We start from the raw sequence: 23,738 nt of genomic DNA, 5'->3' as shown, positions 1-23,738 counted from the left end.
AGAGTAATACGAGAATTTAAAGTGTTACTTATCTGTATGCGAATGTCGTGGTAATTTCTTGATCCTTTCAGGTTCCGAATTAACAATAATAACAAATCCACAAAGGAAATGAATGTCAACAGATAATTTGTAAAGTTACAAGCAATATGAACAAATCCACACAATGCGATGTAACAATCCATAGATAAAGTCACAATAGCTCTCCCAATAGAATCTAATATGGCGCTGTACAATTCTTGATACGTCTAATTACAGGTCTCATTACAGTTCTCATTACAGTTCTAATTAACCTTGGGCAGCTGGAGTTTATATAGCTAAACCCTAATTCAAGAATATTGGAGAACCTTCTACTTCTAGAAATATCTAAATAAAAACAGTTAACAAATAAACACACAGAACTTTCTGGAAATAGATCATTCTAGATCCCTACTTATAATCAACATGTTTACAAACATATTTGTTTATACATGATAATATTCTAGAAAGTTCTATAACCTAAATTGATTATATGAACTTTATAGGATGTATTGATAATAAAGCTATAGGAGTTATCTCCCTTATTTAATAACACTACATGTATTTAGTGTCATATATAACACATCCCTCCTTAAAGAAAAGAAAGTTTTCTTGAAAAGGAAACTTTCTTGAAACATCAAGTAACGTTTAAATCCTTGATAAAGTATCAGCCAGACTATTGTCTTCACCTTTTTATATTTGGTTGTACTCTTGCAAAGTCAAACTCCACCTGAGAATTCTTTGATTTTTGTTTTTCATTTTCCCAATGAATGTCAAAGGGTTGTGGTTGGTGAAGACCAACACAGGCGCAACTGTAGTGCAGAGATACACATCAAATTGGTTCAGGGCCAAAATCAATGCTAAACATTCTTTCTCAAAGGTGAAATAATTTCTCTAGTGTTTGTCAAACTTTTTCGAGAAATAACAAATTGGATGGTCAATTTGTTCAGAACTTTCTTGCATCAAAACAGCACCAACACCTACATCGCTGGCATCAACAAGCAGTTTAAACTGTTTATCAAAATCTGGAGCAGTCAGAACTGGTGAATTTGATAGTATGTCTTTCAATTTCTCAAAGGCAGACTTACAATCGTCTGACCAGACAAACTTAACATTTTTCTTTAGCAAAGCAGTAAGTGGAGCTGCTATAACAGAGAAATTTTGACAAAATTTTCTGTAGTATCCAGCTATACCAAGAAATCTCATCAGCTCTCTTGCTTACAGGAAATCTATAATTGCTTCTTCTTTGGCCTGAACAGGTTTTACCTGCCCCTGTCCTACAACGTACCTAAAAATTCAACAGTTGCACGACAAAATTCACATTTCAGTAAGTTTACAGTCAATATAATGGAAGTGAGTCTCTCGAAGAATTTGCGAATCCCGCGTAGATAGTCTTCCCACGTGTCGTGGTAGTTGATGATGTCATCAATGTATCAATCGCAGCCTTCCAGGTCTGATATCACGCTGTTGAGAAGACGTTGAAATGTTGACGAGGCACTCTTCATACAAAACGGCATAACTTTGTACTGGTACAAACCTTGTGTGGTTACAAATGCCGACACTTCTTTAGCTCTTTCTGTTAATGGCACTTGCCAATATCCTTTCAACAGGTCAAACTTGCTTACATACTTGGCTTTGCCAACTTTGTCAAGACACGAGTCAATCCTTGGAATTGGATAAGAGTCTGTTTTTACTGACAGAGTTTACTTTTCTGAAATCAGTACAGAATCGATATGTTTTGTCTGGCTTTGGCACCAAAACACATGGAGAGCTCCATTCACCATTGCTTGGTTCAATAATATCATTGTCAAACGTGTATTGAATTTCTTTCTTTAAACATTCTTCTTTCAAAGGATTGACACGGTAAGGATGTTGCTTGACAGGTGGCGCATCGCCCACATCTACGTCGTGATAGATAGCATCTGTTTTACCTGGTATATCCGGAAACAAATGTTTAAACTCAAGTATCAGATCTTTCAGTTCATTTCGTTCCTTTTTGCGAGCACATCTGAGTTCCGCAACTTAACACCACAGTCTAAACCTACATCTTGTACACCACCATCTAATTCTAAACCAGCTGTGCTCTCACTTTGTGATGGTACAGAGGTCAAAATAGCAATAGGTTGAGAGGTCTGGCTCTCTTCTCTATCTACATATATCTTAAAGTGAATAGTCGGGCAAGGATGGCTAAAGTCGGTAAAAATTGTGTGAATGTATCCAGTATAATTTCTTATGAAATGGAAAAATAAAAATCTCTCGTCAAAATATGTCTGCCTACGAAGAAATTAATTTAAAGTATGGGAATTCTAAAACGTCCTCCCGGCTCACTATGTCCGTGGTTACATTTCCACACAGCCTCGCTTTCAATGCTTTCAACTTTTCTTTACTTTAATGGCCAGAACTGGGAAACTAAGCAGAACTTGACCGTCGTATTAATATGTGAGAACTTTTGGAAGGCCAATAAACGCATTTAGACTGGTTTTCTTTGCCCGACTATTCACTTTAAGCATATCAACATGACATAATTGAGTTTTATTGCGCCTCCCTGGAGTTTGTACAATGTAGTTTACATCATCGACCTTTTTCTCAACAGCATAAGGTCCAAAATATCTAGCTTGCAAAGGCTGACCTGGTATTGGTAATAGAGCCAAAATTTTGTCACCTGATTTAAAACTTCTTGCACGGGCATCTTTATCATACCATGTTTTCATTTTAGTTTGAGTAACGGCCAAATTTTCTTTTGCCAATTCACATGCCCTTGTCATCCTTTGCTTAAAGTTAGACACATACTCCAAGAGATTCACCTTAGAATCTTCGTCCAAAATTTTGTCTTTCAATATTTTCAAAGAACAACGTATAGTGTGTCCAAACACCAGTTCAAAGGGACTGAAACCAAGAGAATCTTGTACAGATTCTCTAACGCCAAACAACAACATTTGTATGCCTTCGTCCCAATCTCTTTTGTTTTCAAAACAATAAGATCTCATCATATTCTTTAATGTCTGATGAAAACGTTTTAAATCACCCTGAGACTTTGGATGATAAGCACTAGACTTATACTGCTTGATCTGAAGCTGGTACATGACATGTTGAAAAATACCTGACATGAAATTCGAACCTTGGTCCGATTGGACAGCTTTTGGAAGACCAACCAGTGTAAAGAATTTAACCAAAGCCTTGACGATATTAGGGGCCTTAATATTTCTGAGTGGAGTGGCTTCAGGAAAGCGTGTGGAAGCACACATAATAGTTAAAAGATACTCATTCCCAGACTTAGTTTTGGGTAGAGGTCCTACACAGTCTATGACTCTACTAAATAGTTCCTAAAATACTTGAATGGGGTGCAAAGGTGCAACAGGGATTTTCAGATTAGGTTTCCCTAAAACCTGACAAGTATGACAAGACCTACAAAAATCAGCCACATCCTGTTTCAACTTGGGCCAAAAGAAGTGATCTAAGATCCTGTTATAAGTCTTGGTCACACCTAGATGACCTGCCATAGGTACGTCATGAGACAAACTCTGAATATCTTGTCTATACCTCGGTGGGACAATTATTTGATTGACAACCTTCCAGTCTTCCTCGGGAGACACATCAGGGGGGCACCACTTGTGCATCAACACTCCTGACCTACGGAAGTAACAAACCGGGGCTTTCTCAGCTTCTTCCTCACTCAAAGCCCGATTACACAATAAGGAGATTTCAGGATCTTTTTCCAGTTCTACTATAAACTCCTCTCTAGACAAAGATGATTTATTCATCATGTCAGACAAAGAAGTACCCTTGTTAAGAACAACACTATCACTATCAAAGTCTACAGGATTGCTCAAAAGATCACACTTGCCCCCGACATCTTCTATATCATGAGCCAAGAAAGTGTCACCTAACCCTGGACTAAAATGATCCTCAACTACTGCAACATCAGAAACCTTCTTACTCATTGAACGAGTTACAGCACAAGAAGGGAAAATGCCAGGAAATTCCTGTTGAATAGTCTCAGCACCACCTGTTTTATCAGGGATACTGGACACTACGTGATCTACCCTAACTTTCTCTCCAGCCAAGTCATTGCCTAAAATGAGCGACACGCCCACTATGGGAAGTTCCGGTCTAACACCAATGGTGACAGGCCCAGTAACCAAGTTTGACTTTAAAGAAACACAATGGAGAGGCTCATTAACAAAAACTTAACTCTACACCTTGAAGCAAAACACTACTATCACATGAGGTCTCCTCAGACAAAGGCACAACGCCATCTAATATCAAAGAATGAGAAGCTCCAGTATCTCTCAAAATCTTCACAGGTTTCAAGTTGATATCACTAGTAAGTGAAACAAAACCTTCAGAAATGAAGGGAGAGTACTTCTCCAAGACACTATCAGACTCTGAGCTCTTAATCTCAACAGACACTTTAGAATCTTCCAAAATATCACTAAGTTTCTGACTAAGCTCTGAAATAGCTAACACAGAAGGAACTGACTGTTTACGCCTTTGCTCCTTACGCTGGAGAGAATAACATTCAGACACAACATGCCCTACTCCACACCTGCCCTGTCATTTGTTTTAGAATCAAACTTTGTCTTATCACCTGATTTAGGTATGTCGTTAGAAGAGCCACTAAAGGTTGGGTTCCTAGGCTGACCAAATTTATTAGCCCCTGTGGTACTGTTTTTGTCTTGAGAACTGTTTTTAACAAATGAGCCTTTGTGGGTGAGAGCGTAATCATCAGCCATTGTAGCTGCTTCACTGTAAGTGTTTCAACTTTTCTCTCATCTAAATGAGTTTTTATGTTGGTATGGACACAACGTTTAAACTCCTCTATCAACAATAATTTCCTCAATTTACCGAAATCGTCATCAATTTCTTTAGAATTACACCACCTATTAACAATTGTTCTTTTTTCTCTGGCAAAATCTACATGAGGTTGTTCATCTCTCTTTCTCGAGTTTCGAAATTTCTGGCGGTAAGCTTCAGGAACTAACTCATAAGCTTTTAAAAAAAGCTTTCTTGACTACTTGGGTATTTGAAATGTCATCTACAGACAAAGAAGGATAAATGTCCCTAGCTTTACCAATCAAGACAATCTGAAAAAGCATTGTAAGCTTATCTTCAGGCCACTTCATACTGTCGGCTATTTTCTCAAAACGCAGAAAATACTTGTTTATTTTCAACTAAACAAGACCTATGGTGGTTGGTACTTGGTTTCGCTCGATGCGAGACGCTTCTTTGGTGCGGAGGTAGAGATTCTTCACTAAACCGAATGAGAGAGTACTCCTATTTACTACCGTGGGAAATAAATTGGCGCATTCGCAAACAGTATCAGTAATTATATTCAGTGTGTAATATCACTAAAATGTTCATAAAACAATAAATACCCATCACAGAATTATTTTAAAATACTACCTTTGCCATTAGCCAGGGAAAAAATCACACCGCCATACGATGTTTTCGATTTGGTAAGTATGATGTCATTCCGATGTGTGACGTCATTTTTCATCGGAAGGGTCAAGTTCTGGGTCAAATTAGAAAAAGTTTCGTCACATGTGTAACAAATTCACGTGATCGTATGGACGGATAAAGTATAAGTTTATCCGGCAGTAGTTATCGGTCAGCATGTGAGTCAGTTACAGGATAAAACATAACTAGCAAATTCGTGGAATTTCCATGCCCCGCTTTCAGGACATATTGTAGGTAAACATTATTGAGGCTAGGTTTAACCTTGGTTGAAACATGAAAAATTAAACTGAAGTCTTATTCGGAAGTAAGATACATGTATAAAATAATGTCCGCTGAAAGCAGAGACTTATATATCTAAGTCTCTGCTGAAAGTGACTATTTAACTTGGCTGAGCTGAGGGACAATTCAGTCTAAGAGAACATTCAAATGTGTACATAAATCGGAAAGAAACCAGTTCTAATGGAAATTAGATCAGTCGGTTTTACTGTGATATGACAGAAAAGCCCATGGTGGTGAAATGCGTGTGAAATGTTCAAACTCGTTCGCTGTCCGCCATTACACATTGTGGTCGAACATCCTGTATGCCGAACCCTAGCTGTCCCTTGCTCGTAGAGTAATGCAACTTTTGTCTAGAACTGCTCAAATCGCTCTGACAGTAATTTGTTTACCTTATAAGGTGAATTATCTTGCCTAAAAATCATTTTATCACCTCCTCAGTGGTTATGTTGTTCTTTTGTTTAACGTGTGTGACCTTGGCTCGGGTATGAACCGTCCCATACAGCGTACATATTGTACCTGCTTAATCGTAATGATCAACGATTTGTAATTACAATGGTATTAATTGAAATACTTTTTGGCAAATACAAAGACGTGGAGTTTGTCAATGTTTTGTGGTATATGGTTCATAAGAAATGTCGAACAATACATTTATGCTATATTTTGCTTATTGGTTATGTAAAAGAATTTGCCTGAGTGAATTTTCCCTTAAAGGCATTGAACTTCGATACTAACTTTTAAGAAAATCGGTTTACATTTGTTACAATTATTGCACAGGGAATGACAGAAAATGACGTTTTTAGTACATCAAAGGGGCATAACTCCACTACATAATGTCAGCCAAAAGTGGCAATCGAACTTGGCCAAGCCCTTAAGGCATTTGACTTTGTTACCAAGTTTGAAGAAAATCGGTTTATATTTATTAGAGTTATTGCAGGGAAATGGCAGAAAATGACTTTTCTTTTTCATAAAATTAAATGCCATAACTCTGCTAAATAAGGTCCGTCGCAAGTGGCGATCGAACTTGGCCGAGCGCTTAAGACATTTAACTTTGTTACCAAGTTTGAAGAAAATCAGTTAATATTTTTTAATTTTTTGATTTTTTAAATAAAATCAAAGGGCCATAACTCTGCTAATTAAGATCTGCCAAAAGTTGAAATCGAACTTAGCTAAGCCCTTAAGGCATTTAATTTTGTTACCAAGTTTTAACAATATTAGTTTTAACATTTGTTAAATATTACACAGGAACTGCAGAAAAATGATATTTGTAGTAAAGCAAAAGGCCATAACTCTAACAAATAACATCCGATGAAAGAGATGATCGAACATTGCCAGGCACTTAAGGCATTCAACCTTGTTACCAAGTTTGAAGAAAATTGGTTAATATATATTTATTTCAGTTATTGTACGGAAGTAGCAGAAACTGACTCTTTGCAAAAGGCCATAACTCCGCTAAATAAGGTCCGTTGAAAGTCGCGATCGAATTTGGCCGAGTCCTTAAACCTTGTAACTAAGTTTGAAGAAAATCGGTTTACATATGTTACACTTATTGCATGGAAATGGCAGAAAATGACGTTTTTAGTAATTCAAAGGGCCATAACTCTGCTAAATAAGGTTCATCGACAGTTGCAATCGAACTTGGCCGAGCCCTTAAGGCATTTAACCTTGTCACCAAGTTTGAAGAAAATTGGTTAATATCTATTACAGTTATTGTATGGTAGTGGCAGAAACAGACTTTTTTTATTTAAGCAAAGGGCGATAACTCCGCTAAATAAGGTCCGTTGGAAGTCGTGATCGAACTCGGCCGAGTCCTTAAGGCATTTAACCTTGTTTGAAGAAAATCGGTTTACATGTGTTACACTTATTGCATGGAAATGGCAGAAAATGACGTTTTTAGTAATTCAAAGGGCCATAACTCTGTTAAATAAGGTTCATCGACAATTGCGATTGTACTTGGCTGAGCCCTTAAGGCATTTAACCTTGTCGCTAAGTTTGAAGAAAATCGGTTTAAATTTATTACAGTTATTGCACGGAAACGAAGTGTTACAGACAGATGGATGGACAGACGGATGGACAGACAAACCCAAATTATTATTCCCCATTTCGGAGAAAGTGGGAGATAAAAACAAATCATCACCAGAATATCCATGAAAACGTTGGAAGAGTTTCTGACATCATTTCAATATGGTATAGAGACTGTTGCATGGAATTCTGGGAAACAAGGATAAAAACTGCTAATTCAGGTTGCGAAAGTCGAAATTTAATAACAAGAGGATTATTAACACAGAATGTTCAAAACAATAACATATAGCATTAGATAAATGAAACCAGACTTGACATATAAATAAACGCATCTTAGGAAATGGCAGGAACAATTTGGACGTGATAACAAGCAAAAAAGTAATAACATTTCGTAATTTAAGTTCAAAAAGCAATTGATTATTTAAATATTCAGATTGTATGATATGTCTAAAGTATTGTCCATTCTTATAATGGTTAGGCAAGTAAATAAAATGAGCAATTATCTCTCATTAAATCATACATTTAAGGAAAATATTGATCTTAAAAGTCTCAAAACACCATGATCAAACATTTTGGACAATATTGTATAAATGTTTTGACATCTACTTAAAGGGACAATTCAGTCTAAGAGAACATTAAAATTTGTACATATATCGAAAAAAAAAAAGTTCTTAAGGAAATTAGATCAGTTGATTTTACTTTGATATGCCAGAAAAGCCCATGGTGGTGAAATGCATGTGAAATGTTCAAACTCGCTCGCTGTCTGCAATCCCTCATTGTGTGCGAACATCTTGTATGCCGAACCCTGTCCCTTGTTCGTAAAGTAATGCTACTTTTGTCTAGAACTGCTCAAATCACTCTGACAGTAGTGTGTTTACCTTATAAGGTGAATTGTCTTGCCTGCAAAAATCATTTTATCACCTCCACAGTGGTTATGTAGTTCATTTGTTTAACGTGTGTGACCTTGGCTCGGATATGGGTACAGCGTACATATTGTACCTGCTTCATCGTATTGATCAACAATTTGTAATTACAACGCTATCAATTAAAATACTTACACAATGACATGGAATTTGTCAATATTTTATGTTATATGTTTCATAAGAAATGTAGAACAATACATTTATGCCATATTTTGCTTCTTGGTTATGTAAAAGAATTAGCCTGAGTGAATTGTCCCTTTAACTTTAAGTTAACAAAATTGCATTCAACAACATACATGTAAATACAACCAACAAGTTCTTTATTCTGCATAATACTACTAACTTAACTAAACTAGTACAGTACATTGTAAATGATTTCTGTTTGTCTCATTTCAAATACAGATACAACAAACTCAAAAATGGTAAAACCATTTCACATTTACATTGCAATTCAAATTCTAAATAGTTTTCAAAAACAAAATTAAAACATATATATATAGAGATTTGTCAATTTATGAAATCAAATGTGAGTGATCAACTGAATTTTTTGAAAATTGAAAGAGCAATTGTATGTAAAATGAAAGTTATTATAAAAAATCATATAAAAGCACTGCCATTTTATCTAATATTTCTGAACAAATTGCATAGAATCAATGAATTCAAATTATAGAATAAGTTTTTGGAAACACATGACAACCATTTCATTAAACTTTAGAATTCATCAACATATTTCACACAACTTTAATTGATAAACCATAGTAATTTTATGGAGTTGTTATTGTGAGTGTAAGAGGAAATTGGTATTGGAAATTTGAAATCCAAAATTCAGGGCTTTTATATGTATATAAAAAAAATTTCATATAAAAAATCCAATATATTTTTTTAAAAAAACCCATTAAATTATTATTAAAGTGTTTGCTATACCTTAAAGGTGAATATGCACAGGTGAACTTTAGTAAAGGTTTCAGCATTACAGGTTCATTTAGGACTTGGGTAGCATATTGGATTCATTGCGTAGAAAGCAGGCTATGTAGAGGCACCAGTTGAGAACACAAGAATTACGAGTAATTATAAGTATTGTCCGTACAGCATTGTTGATTCAAACTATAATGGAATAATTAAAATATCTGAAAGTAAAACAAAATGAAGGAAACGTGAAATGCAGCATAATTATGTCCTTCAGCCTCTGAATTCCACTACCTGAAATTAGTCCTGCAACAATTAGGTGTGTTGAGGTGATAATGACGGCCTTTAGCTGTATTCAAAGATTGGTTAGGATTACACTTATACTTTTTGAGAAAAAGAGCTAGGTATAGTATAACATCACAGCTTCTGAATCCACACCCTGCAATGAATCCTGCAACAATTAGGTGTGTTGAGGTGATAATGATGTCCGTAAGCTTTATTTACATGTAAAGTTTGGTTAGGATTGGACTTTTTGAGCAAAAGAGCTAAACGCAAAACTTTAAAGTGAAATGTTGACGACAACACCGCCTCCACAGCTGGAAAAGTAACACCATAGTATCACCTTTGCGAACTATCCTCGCGGGCAAAACGAAAACCTGTTTTTCATACTCCTTCCAGATACACATGTATTGTTACACTAAATCTACAGGTATACAAAGAATGTAAGGATAAATTACAAAAAGTTCACCAACAAGAAGAACAATCAATGAAAATGTGTACATCTGAAATTATGCCAGATGGATTTACCATGTTTTAGCTCTATTTTCAGTGTTTCATTCTATCTATAGTTTCAGAAATATTAAAAGAGAATACCTCCATGAATAGATACATTAATATAGTATATATGATTACCTCATTTATTTTTGCTTTTTTTTGGCAACAATAAATCTATACCCACATACAATATTTGATATTAACACAATATAATATAAAAGCAGTATAATTTCCTATAATAAACAGATTAGCTTTCATGTTTTACTTATTCAAAAAACTTTCACAAAAGTAAACAATTTTAATTAGGCAGCTAATTGCCAATCAATGCGAGAAGTAGTTTTTCGTAGTCACCACGCGTATCTCCAGCTACAGCAGACCGGAGCGATTTCTGATGATGAACCACATATTCCTCCTTTATATCCTGCAGATCAATCTGGAAAGAGAAATAAATATGTCTAACTAATTCTTCTAAATACATGTTATCTATTAAGTTTCAGGAAAAAGTCTTGAATCTTCAGATATTTCTGTGAAATTTTACATCCCAATTTTGAGTTCATCTTAACTTGTTTATCATCAACTATGCCTATGGGAAAACTAAGTTGGTATCATTTCTATGCTATCATCATGATTTAGTTATATGCTGATGTAGGAAGTCGTCTTAATGAAGTAAACTGCACTCTCTGTACTATTCTACTTTCAACATACCTCAGATCTTGTAACAATGATACGAATCAGGGTTGAATCTTTCGTACCAAGTCCAGCCATTGACTTATACAACAGGTCCGCGAAGTACTTTGGACGATTCATGGCTGTCATAACTATCAAAACAAAATAAAAACATGGATTATATAAAAGATTCTCCATAGATCTTCCTCTGCTTTATTTTAAGATATAACTACTAAGCTTTCACAAACCTGAATCTCTGGAAGGCCTTAGGGATCTATAGGTACAGTTTATTGTCAAACCATTACAAGTAGAAACATTTCAGTTAAATTCATGTCTTATATGATAACTCTTAAGCACACAAAATTCTCATGAAAGAAAACAATACTTATATTAACGTGTATCATATTCTAATTTGTTTAGTTCTATAAAGGGTCTAATTGTAAAGGTTTGACTGTCCTTACCAAGAGCTTTGAAGCCATCCTCAACATCTCCAGAGAACTCACTCTTGACAGACTTCAGGATGTCTTTACCAGCAATCTAGGGAGATAATATATAGCCCATTATATGACTTACTATAGTCAAAGCTTTTTAACAAAGTTATAATGGTCACAACTTCTATTGATCAGAGTAATTGCGAGCACTTAAATATGTCGCCAAAAGTTTGGCCCAAACCAAGAGAACACTAAACAGCACTAAGGTTTTCAAGTTACACAAGTTTGAGTTTTCAAGTTACACAAGTTTGAGTTTTCAAGTTACACAAGTTTGAGTTAAGAAATATAAACTGTATCAGTATATTAAAAGTTTATTGTTTAAACATGTATCTTGTGAATCAGCACAAATATATAAAATATTGTAAATTTAAAAAAAAAAAAAACATGTATATTTTAAGTGTTTAAAAAAAACTTAGTCCAATTATCTTGATAAAGAACCTGCTATGGCATGACATCAACATATTTGACCACGTTGGCCTTGTATGAGTCAAAGTCAAGATGTACATACCGTATATATATGTATATATGACACATCAATCGCAACTCACTAGGATTACAGTAACTAGGTGTGTTAATCAAAGGTGACGTTTAGTCACCGTGGACTACAAACCTTCTGGTACTCCTGGAAGGTCGCCCTCAGCTGGTAGTGGTTCCTTACTGCCATCACTGTCAGGAAGGCAGATTCATCAGTTCCAATCATTTTTTCACCAGCTTGGTACAGTTTTTGTGCATCCTGTTGAGCGAGGGCCCTGTCAACCACTCCCTCTAGGCCTTGGTAGGCCAGACGCTGCTGCTGGTCTGGAGTCAGCTCGTTCCTGTTACCCTGGAACAAAATACACCACAATCTATATTACATCACTCTCATCTTCCACTTTGTTAAATGGAGATTTTCAGCATATCAACACAAGTACAAAAAGTACTACTATTATGACATCACAACTGGAATTATATGTACTTGTGAACTAAGGTGTTATACTACCCCCGTAGAATCTAAAATAATGACCGAAGGCGTACAGAAACAACACATTACGATAACTTCAACACAATTATCAAATACACTGTAATGCATATTTTTAACATAACTTTTGCAAGCAAAGTCCATACTTATATAAAGGACCTTTGGTTCTATCAATATCTTTCTAATCCATTCAACTAGAATGTAGAACTTCACTATAGCATGATGATATTTTGATGCAAGCTATCGTTATGCATACCTGACAACAAGAAACCAAGAGTCGCTTAAAATGGCCGCTTGTCTCTGATGTTATGTCTTGCTCAAGAGATCTACCAAAATCTGTTAAAAACCATAAATTAAATTGATTAACATATTGACAGTTAAATATACAACCTTTAAATGAAGTACCCTACTGTGGGTACTTCTGAAATATGTCATGTTGAGCCAATGCAAAGTCACCATTGATATAAAGCTGATGAATATATATAAGCAAGCTTCATAAAAAAAAAGAAAAAAAATTATCGTTTATCTATTAATTACCAATGAGGAATCTTTTCTTTTAGCCGTCAGATTCCTGATGGCTACATACTACCCATGATTTTTCAGATCTTTTGTTAAAATCCATTGTACAAAATCACTTTTGACTGTGTGCATGATTACTAGAATTAACATATCATTTTTTAATTCAAAAATTGGGTTAAAATGACCAACTGATATTCCAAGATATATACAAATTCTGCTTACGTTTCTTGTAACAATCCACAATTTCTTTAATTTCTCCATTGGTTCTTGTACAGAGAATCTCGATAAGAACGGCTTCTTTTGTACCAACACCCTGGAATGAAAGAAGATAAAATTATCATCTACAACAACAAAAAATTTTAAATCAATATCTGAGAATTTAAACATTACGATAAAATAGACTTCATAATCAGTGTATGTGTACTTAGTTTCATTAAGGTAATAAAATCTTCATTTAATACAGAGGGCATGGGGTCTTACAGTGTATCTAGTTTTCTTGACTATTGCTATATTTCCGTCGATGATTTTAAACTAATGACCAAGGGCCAGTTGTCTAAAGTAACAACTTCACATTGCTAAATATATAGTAACAAAGTTATGATACGTATACAATTATTGTAAAGTAATTTATTTTTGCAAAATACAAAATTTCCCGTAATTTCATGAGAAACCTCAAATACAAATTCAGATGATTCGCAAATAATTGTGTTGATATGAATGAGTAAGCCTTTGAATGCCAATTTATGCATTCACAAATATGCTGAAAATAACATAGAAGTAAAATAGTGTATATCCTAAAAGTAATGTGGTGTACGGTATGCAATTATTACTAAATAACTTGGTGACGGCCATTTTATGGTGTCAAATAATGCTGTGTCCGATTCTATGTAAGTGATTTTTAAGACTCACACTCAGATTCTATGTAAGTAATTGTTAAGACTCACACTCAGATTCAATGTAAGTGATTGTTAAGATTCTCACTCAGATTCTATGTAAGTGATTGTTAAGACTCTCACTCAGATTCTATGTAAGTGATTTTTAAGACTCACACTCAGATTGTATATAAGTGATTGTTAAGACTCACACTCAGATTTTATGTAAGTGATTGTTAAGACTCTCACTCCGATTCTATGTAAGTGATTGTTAAGACTCACACTCAGATTCTATGTAAGTGATTGTTAAGACTCTCCCTCAGATTCAATGTTATTGATTGTTAAGACTCTCACTCAGATTCTATGTAAGTGATTGTTAAGATTCACACTCAGATTCTATGTTAGTTATTGTTAAGACTCTCACTCAGATTCTATGTAAGTGATTGTTAAGACTCACACTCAGATTCTATGTAAGTGATTTTAAGACTCTCACTCAGATTCTATGTAAGTGATTGTTAAGACTCACACTCAGATTCTATGTAAGTGATTGTTAAGACTCACACTCAGATTCTATGTAAGTGATTGTTAAGACTCACACTCAGATTCTATGTAAGTGATTTTAAGACTCACACTCAGATTCTATGTAAGTGATTTTTAAGACTCACACTCAGATTCTATGTAAGTCATTGTTAAGACTCTCACTCAGATTCTATGTAAGTGATTGTTAAGACTCACACTCAGATTCTATGTAAGTGATTTTTAAGACTCACACTCAGATTCTATGTAAGTGATAGTTAAGATTCACACTCAGATTCTATGTTAGTTATTGTAAAGACTCACACTCAAATTCTATGTAAGTGATTTTTAAGACTCACACTCAGATTCTATGTAAGTGATTGTTAAGACACACACTCAGATTCTATGTAATTGATTGTTAAGACTCTCACTCAGATTCTATGTAAGTGATTGTTAAGATTCACACTCAGATACTATGTAAGTGATTGTTAAGACTCACACTCAGATTCTATGTAAGTGATTGTTAAGACTCACACTCAGATTCTATGTAAGTGATTGTTAAGACTCACACTCAGATTCTATGTAAGTGATTGTTAAGACTCTCACTCAGATTCTATGTAAGTGATTGTTAAGACTCACACTCAGATTCTATGTAAGTGATTGTTAAGACTCACACTCAGATTCTATGTAAGTGATTGTTAAGACTCACACTCAGATTCTATGTAAGTGATTGTTAAGACTCACACTCAGATTCTATGTAAGTGATTGTTAAGACTCACACTCAGATTCTATGTTAGTTATTGTTAAGACTCTCACTCAGATTCTATGTAAGTGATTGTTAAGACTCACACTCAGATTCTATGTAAGTGATTGTTAAGACTCACACTCAGATTCTATGTAAGTGATTGTTAAGACTCACACTCAGATTCTATGTAAGTGATTGTTAAGACTCACACTCAGATTCTATGTAAGTGATTGTTAAGACTCACACTCAGATACTATGTTAGTTATTGTTAAGACTCACACTCAGATTATATGTAAGTGATTGTTAAGACTCACACTCAGATTCTATGTAAGTGATTGTTAAGACTCACACTCAGATTCTATGTAAGTGATTGTTAAGACTCACACTCAGATTCTATGTAAGTGATTGTTAAGACTCACACTCAGATTCTATGTAAGTGATTGTTAAGACTCACACTCAGATACTATGTTAGTTTATTGTTAAGACTCACACTCAGATTCTATGTAAGTGATTGTTAAGACTCACACTCAGATTCTATGTAAGTGATTGTTAAGACTCACACTCAGATTCTATGTAAGTGATTGTTAAGACTCACACTCAGATTCTATGTAAGTGATTGTTAAGACTCACACTCAGATTCTATATAAGTGATTGTTAAGATTCACACTCAGATTCTATGTTAGTTATTGTTAAGACTCACACTCAGATTCTATGTAATTGTTGGTTAAGACTCACACTCAGATTCTATGTTAGTTATTGTTAAGATTCACACTCAGATTCTATGTAAGTGATTGTTAAGACTCACACTCAGATTCTATGTAGTTGTTGGTTAAGACTCACACTCAGATTCTATGTTAGTTATTGTTAAGACTCACACTCAGATTCTATGTTAGTTATTGTTAAGACTCACACTCAGATTCTATGTTAGTTATTGTTAAGACTCACACCCAGATTCTATGTAATTGATTGTTAAGACTCTCCCTCAGATTCTATGTAGTTGTTGGTTAAGACTCTCACTCAGATTCTATGTTAGTTATTGTTAAGACTCACACTCAGATTCTATGTTAGTTATTGTTAAGACTCACACTCAGATTCTATGTTAGTTATTGTTAAGACTCACACTCAGATTCTATGTTAGTTATTGTTAAGACTCACACCCAGATTCTATGTAATTGATTGTTAAGACTCTCCCTCAGATTCTATGTAGTTGTTGGTTAAGACTCTCACTCAGATTCTATGTAAGTGATTGTTAAGACTCACACTCAGATTCTATGTTAGTTATTGTTAAGACTCACACTCAGATTCTATGTAAGTGATTGTTAAGACTCACACTCAGATTCTATGTAGTTGTTTGTTAAGACTCTCACTCAGATTCTATGTAGTTGTTGGTTAAGACTCACACTCAGATTCTATGTAGTTGTTGGTTAAGACTCTCACTCAGATTCTATGTTAGTTATTGTTAAGACTCACACTCAGATTCTATGTTAGTTATTGTTAAGACTCACACTCAGATTCTATGTTAGTTATTGTTAAGACTCACACTCAGATTCTATGTAAGTGATTGTTAAGACTCTCCTCAGATTCTATGTAGTTGTTGGTTAAGACTCTCACTCAGATTCTATGTAGTTGTTGTTAAGACTCACACTCAGTTCTATGTAGTTGTTGTTAAGACTCACACTCAGATTCTATGTAGTTGTTGGTTAAGACTCACACTCAGATTCTATGTTAGTTATTGTTAAGACTCACACTCAGATTCTATGTTAGTTATTGTTAAGACTCACACTCAGATTCTATGTAGTTATTGTTAGACTCACACCAGATTCTATGTTAGTTATTGTTAAGACTCACACTCAGATTCTATGTTAGTTATTTGTTAAGACTCACACTCAGATTCTATGTTAGTTATTGTTAAGACTCACACTCAGATTCTATGTTAGTTATTGTTAAGACTCACACTCAGATTCTATGTTAGTTATTGTTAAGACTCACACTCAGATTCTATGTTAGTTATTGTTAAGACTCACACTCAGATTCTATGTTAGTTATTGTTAAGACTCACACTCAGATTCTATGTTAGTTATTGTTAAGACTCACACTCAGATTCTATGTAAGTGATTGTTAAGACTCACACTCAGATTCTATGTTAGTTATTGTTAAGACTCACACTCAGATTCTATGTTAGTTATTGTTAAGACTCACACTCAGATTCTATGTAAGTGATTGTTAAGACTCACACTCAGATTCTATGTTAGTTATTGTTAAGACTCACACTCAGATTCTATGTTAGTTATTGTTAAGACTCACACTCAGATTCTATGTTAGTTATTGTTAAGACTCACACTCAGATTCTATGTTAGTTATTGTTAAGACTCACACTCAGATTCTATGTTAGTTATTGTTAAGACTCACACTCAGATTCTATGTTAGTTATTGTTAAACTCACACTCAGATCTATGTTAGTATTGTTAAGACTCACACTCAGATTCTATATTGTTAGACTCACACAGATTTATTGTTAAGACTCACACTCAGATTCTATGTTAGTTATTGTTAAGACTCACACTCAGATTCTATGTTAGTTATTGTTAAGACTCACACTCAGATTCTATGTTAGTTATTGTTAAGACTCACACTCAGATTCTATGTTAGTTATTGTTAAGACTCACACTCAGATTCTATGTTAGTTATTGTTAAGACTCACACTCAGATTCTATGTTAGTTATTGTTAAGACTCACACTCATTGCTTTGTGGAGGGACCAGGCATCAAAGTAGGTCGTGGGTTTAAACAAGGCCATGATTAGCTCCTCGAGGTCCCCGCTCAGTTCTGATTTCAGATCAGCGATTAAATCCTGGCAAAATACAAACAATTCATCAATTTTTCTTAAACAAGGTAATGCAAATCACTTTTCTATATGGTATTAATATATAAATTTCTTTATAATCAAAACACATATTAATAGTATGGGGGTATTCAATCATCTTCATATATTTCAATTTGTATACTTCCCTGAGTGTTCATTTTATTCATTACCGGGGTAATTTGGATTTATTTCAAAATCATTTTCACCAACGATAACTTAACCTTAGACTAGTTCAATGTTAATTTACTCTGACATTAAGAGAACTGAATTTGGTTACAGGCTGTCATTGTCATACCTTGCCATACATTGTTTTAAACATAGCCAAAATCTGTTGACGTTGAGCATTTGAACGTGCACTAATCACATCGATTATGGCTTTTTCATCAGTTCCTGAAACATCAATCAGTTAAACATTGTTACATATATCATAAAATACAACAATTCTCATATCCATTTTGTTTAACAAACTGATTTTTTTCAAAAATAAATATTGCTATTATTCATCTTTTCCAATACAATATTACTGGTTATGATAATTCTGCCCATTATTTTCATATTCTGTATTTGCATATTACAGAGTTATCTGCCCTTGCAGGTAGGTATTGATTGTGACGTCATGTGGTTGTGAGTGTAATGTCATTGTTTTTGGAGAAAACGACTTGAATTGCGCTCACAAAATAATGACGTAACAATCGATACCTACCCATAAGGGAGCTTACTCTGTAATATGCCCATGCAGGTAGGTATTGATTGTGACGTCATGTGGTTGTGAGTGTAATGTCATTGTTTTTGGAGAAAACGACTTGAATTGCGCTCACAAAATAATGACGTAACAATCGATACCTACCCATAAGGGAGCTTACTCTGTAATATGCAAAGATGGAATAGGAGCTATCGGATACAGTTAATACACACACAGGTAATTTCTAGTTACATGTACTTCATTTGATTTGCAATAAAATGATTATGCTAAATAAAGTTTTCAATGTCAGCTGCTTAAGGGAAACGTTTCATCATTACACCGATACATTTTCGTATGTTTAAGGATTGATTGTCAATTTTGTTGCTTGCATTGACTGATGAAGAAAGTTAATCTCGTGCAAATGAAGTGAACTGCGAAGCAGTTCATGTAACATTTGCACGAGATTAACTTTCTTCATCAGTCAATGCAAGCAACAAAATTGATAATCAATCCTTATATTTACATTAACCAATTTAAAAATTCCGCTGTTAAAAAAAGTCAAATTATATGTGTTCGGTATAAGATTATTATACAATTTTGCAACATTGTACCAGTTATCGTACATGTATGTACAGCTACGGAACAGCCGCCAGTCAGTTCTTCTCGTCACCAAGGCAACACAAAATGTAGTTCCGAAAATAACTTCATTCTTTGTGCGTTGTTACGATAAAAAACGGAGATTTTGAAATATTGTTTTTATATTCAAGAATTAATGGCTTGAATTTTTCATAAAACATTATTATGTAGCTTCAAATACAAAAATTGCTGCGCAGTACTAGCAGTGCAGTCAATGTGTAATCCGGTCGCTCGATTGAGCAGGGGTCCGGTTTCGAAGAAAATGACGATTGTGGTGAAAATGCTGAATAGTTGGTATCTAAACATAATCAAACCTTTTAAAACTCAATTATAATTGTTATGGAATTAACTGAATGTTGTATTTCCGTCTGATAATCATTTGTAGCTGACATTTAAATATGTATTAACTAAACCTGTTGTGAAATCCAACCCCTGTGTCTGTAGTATGTGATGCAGTCCAATAATCATGCTTCCGGGGCTCAATAAAACGTGTTAAAATGCGGGACTTAGTCGCAGATCACTGGAAGACTTCTGTGTTATTCTTGAAATGTGATAACTTCTCTGTCTACTGGAGTTTGGGGATTAAAATTCGGTATAAAGTAAGTAGAGAAACATCGATTTGAAAAGTTGGCGGTTTCCAACGACCCTCCAATGCCGTGGATTTTGACACTCACAGAATCGTTTCGTTAGGCTTAATGTCACTGAAATTAGCCTGTTTGCTATTTGAGCGTATTTTCATGGAATCTATCGTTTCTAAGCTTACATGTATGACACCGTTTCACATATATTGTACACATTAAACTATTTGCGTTCGATTATGCCAACTAGGCTATGCGATGAGTGGTGAACCTCACTGCGTTCGGTCCTAACGTGACGCTAACCCAAATTACACTTTTTGAAGATAACATTGTTAAAAAATTTTTACGTGTGCTTGAATTAAAATATTTCTCTAAACATTAAACAAATAAATGCTTTTAGTTTTAATCTCATGCTTGTTTACTTGTCAGCAGTGCATATATTTAGGCCTAATAAATAGAGAGCTTTGAAGCATCCTCGTTCAGGCTTAGTGTAATGTCATTGTTTTTGGAGAAAACGACTTGAATTGCGCTCACAAAATAATGACGTAACAATCGATACCTACCCATAAGGGAGCTTACTCTGTAATATGCAAAGATGGAATAGGAGCTATCAGATACAGTTAATACACACACAGGTAATTTCTAGTTACATGTACTTCATTTGATTTGCAATAAAATGATTATGCTAAATAAAGTTTTCAAAGTCAGCTGCTTAAGGGAAACGTTACATCATTACACCGATACATTTTCGTATGTTTACTGTTACAGTAATTCACTGAAATCTACCTTGAGTAGCTTTATAGAATTATACCAGTACACTCAAAGATACATTACCGAATCCTTTCATGGCTTTACGGAGGATTTCTGCATCCTTCTCAGCTGAGAAGGGGTTGGTTGGTCTAACCGTTGGACGATTTACCTCCCCTTTACCTCCCCCTCCACCAGCTATATTCATTGCTCCCATCCCAGCAGTGGCCCCAGGCACTCCCTACAAAGGTAACCAAACAGGAAGTGATGATACAAACAGCCAAAGTCATTGAAGGACAAGCAAGGTATAGGAAAATATGGACTTACATTTAGAAGATAGAAACCAATATGCTTTCGATCTAATACTAGGGGTCCATTTTACTTGTGTTCAAAAATGGATGTTTTAGCTTTATTTGACAACAACTTGAAATATTGTTCCAATTTAACATACCGAGCCAGCATAGGCTGGTTGCTGAGGGGGCTGATGTTGTCCCTGTTGGGGATAAGATGGAGCCCCTCCTTGGTAACCTGGTTGCTGGGGAGCATACCCTGCCCCGCCTGCTCCTGTAAATAAAATTAACAATAATAACTACAAAAGTGTTATTGGTAACAATATACAAAATCGGCAAATACAAAAAGTATCGAAATGAATAGTATTCATTATTGTGTAATATCTTTAGGCTTTTTTAGCACTTCACTCTATGCTTACTTCTATCATTATTCATAGCAATAATGTAGGTGTGAAGATTGATCAATCAAATGTATCCCAGTGCTGGATTTTACATATGTAGCAGGATTGGACTGGGTCGATCATCAGTGACCAAGTAGCTCAGTCGGTAGAGCACTCTACTAGTGTTCAGAGGGCCCTGGGTTTGAATCCCAGTCTGGCCTCTACATTTTCTCCTCTCCTGTTACAGAATTGGCGCCCAAATAAAAAACCCACCGTGGTGGTGTATGGAAGGGTCTCGTATGTCTTCAAGGGCGAAGACTTCGAGAAAGGAGGGAGGATTGTAGCAGGATTGGACTGGGTTGATCATCTGTGACCAGGTAGCTCATGTCAGTTGGTAAAGCAATATGCTAGTGTTCGGAGGGTCCCGAGTTTGAATTCTGGTCTGGCCGCTACATTTTCTCCTCTCATAAATTCAATCACTGTCTATGCTAGGGATTACACAAAGATTGATTTATATGTAAGCCCATAAAAACCTGGATGTTTTACTGTCCACAACCCTGACATCAAATATTTCATATCAAATGATAACAGAAAATGACTGGTTTTAACAACCAAAATTAACAATGACTATCATTTAATGATATGAAAGTGTTAATTTATTTCTAACAGAAAAGATCAACATGGTGACAAACAATGTTAAACATGTGGAACAATCACGATAATGTGTATTAATTGAAAACAAGAGATCTGAGAAGGATTGCCAATGAATGTTCAATATCAGATAATGGTAGGCTAATGATGCTCAAGAAAACTACTACATGATAACAAGATTTCAAATCACAAACTATTGACAATATTGAAAAAGGTTTTATATGCTAGGCACAAGAAACCGGATATGCTGATGTACGTGTCAATTTTCTCTAACAGAAATATTTCAAAAAGATCTTGTGTATTAATTACAGATTGAAGTACTTCAGAGGAAACATTTCAATGTCTTTTCCAGTTAATTTGTATTTTATATCAGTCTAGAGGTCTAAGAGTTCAATCTGGAAACCTAATAATAGTTGTGCTGGAAATCTAACTAATTTTATGGATAAAAAACACTTCATTTTTTGATGCAATATACATACCCCATTCAATTCCATACACAGGCATGTATTATATAAATCTACCCCAACTCTTTGTGCAAGTGTAATTACAGGTACTATGTTATATCTACCTTGGTAGGCTGCAGGCTGCTGCCCTGGGTAACCACCAGCAGCAGGCTGTTGCCCTTGGTAACCAGTAGCAGGTTGTTGCCCTGGGTAACCACCGGAGGGTTGAGCAGGATAACTAGTACCACCACCTGTAAAAAATAAACAGTTTGAAAACAAATTATTCATATTTTAATAAGGATTTCAGTACAATGTGCCATAGTGACCACCTCTTTATAAAAACTGTCTGATGAAAAAGACCAATTTCTTTTTGTCTCCAGAACCTATTTCAGCCCAATTTGATGTGTGGCTATACTCCATCCCCTGGATATGGTCATTGTAGACAGGTTTAACTGTACCTCGGTACTTACCTATCGGGCTCCATAGACAATGCATGATTCAGTTAGGTTATACTGATATTGAAAACTTTTATTTTTGAAAGTCCATTATAACCACCCAGGTGTGATACCATTGCCTTAAGAAAAGCAGGATGAGACATATGTATATATGTTTATGAATAATCAGCCACTTATTTTTTATATACATTTCGTTGTCTTTATGATTCTGATTTCTGAATGCCTTCAAAATATAATAAAAAAAAATCCTCTTTTATATCTTTCACTTTCTCATTGCTATTTAAAACCTAATTTAATGTCTGAATATGAATGTCCTTCCTAGCTTTGTGAAATTAAAGATAATATACTATGAAGAAAAAATCCGAGAATAGCGTGAAAATTTGATGTAATCATGATGTCACAATAGAGACCTGGATGTTGCATATTGATTTAGAAAACTAATCCATTGGAAAATCAAAAAAATTGTACGTTTTAAACGTTCTTTATGGCATCAAGTAGTCTGAAAAATTAATTATAAGCAATGATGTAACTATTTTTTAACTTCATAGGGTTATGAAATAAATTTTGTTTACAAACTTTTGTGAGAATCCGCTACATGGATTCACACAATTAGCAAACAAAATTTCTTTCATACCCCAATGAAGTTAAAAAATAGTAACATGAATGCTTAAATGACAGGATTTTTGCTGGTTAGAGATAACACTGACTGATACACAACCAGTATCTATTCTGATCTAAATGTATAGAAGTAGCTAATTATCAGCTAATGAATGAGCAAACATTGCTGCACTGTACCTGTGACTAACTGATACCTCAGATAGGCCTTTATATACATGCAACCCAGAGATGAAGGGAAGCGCTTTAGTGTGATAGA

General features: G+C 34.8%; 1 protein-coding gene across 1 annotated transcript in view; it reads right to left on the bottom strand.

Moving 5' to 3' along the window:
* Positions 1-7,986: 7,986 nt before the first annotated feature.
* LOC138323204 (annexin A7-like) overlaps positions 7,987-23,738 on the bottom strand; it is a 27,457-nt gene continuing 11,705 nt past the window's right edge. Inside the window, exons 6-16 of the mRNA XM_069267621.1 lie at positions 22,535-22,660; positions 21,097-21,209; positions 20,733-20,886; positions 18,298-18,392; positions 17,877-17,990; positions 13,230-13,320; positions 12,745-12,824; positions 12,141-12,353; positions 11,501-11,576; positions 11,079-11,191; positions 7,987-10,806 (exon numbers count right to left, since the gene is read on the bottom strand). Of these exons, the coding sequence (XP_069123722.1) occupies positions 10,684-10,806; positions 11,079-11,191; positions 11,501-11,576; positions 12,141-12,353; positions 12,745-12,824; positions 13,230-13,320; positions 17,877-17,990; positions 18,298-18,392; positions 20,733-20,886; positions 21,097-21,209; positions 22,535-22,660 (1,298 nt within the window). The 3' untranslated portion in view covers positions 7,987-10,683. The remainder of the gene's footprint in view (positions 10,807-11,078; positions 11,192-11,500; positions 11,577-12,140; positions 12,354-12,744; positions 12,825-13,229; positions 13,321-17,876; positions 17,991-18,297; positions 18,393-20,732; positions 20,887-21,096; positions 21,210-22,534; positions 22,661-23,738) is intronic.

This window comes from Argopecten irradians, chromosome 5, assembly GCF_041381155.1.
Source record: "Argopecten irradians isolate NY chromosome 5, Ai_NY, whole genome shotgun sequence".
NCBI lineage: Eukaryota > Metazoa > Mollusca > Bivalvia > Pectinida > Pectinidae > Argopecten > Argopecten irradians.
This window is presented reverse-complemented; position numbering and strand designations above follow the sequence as displayed.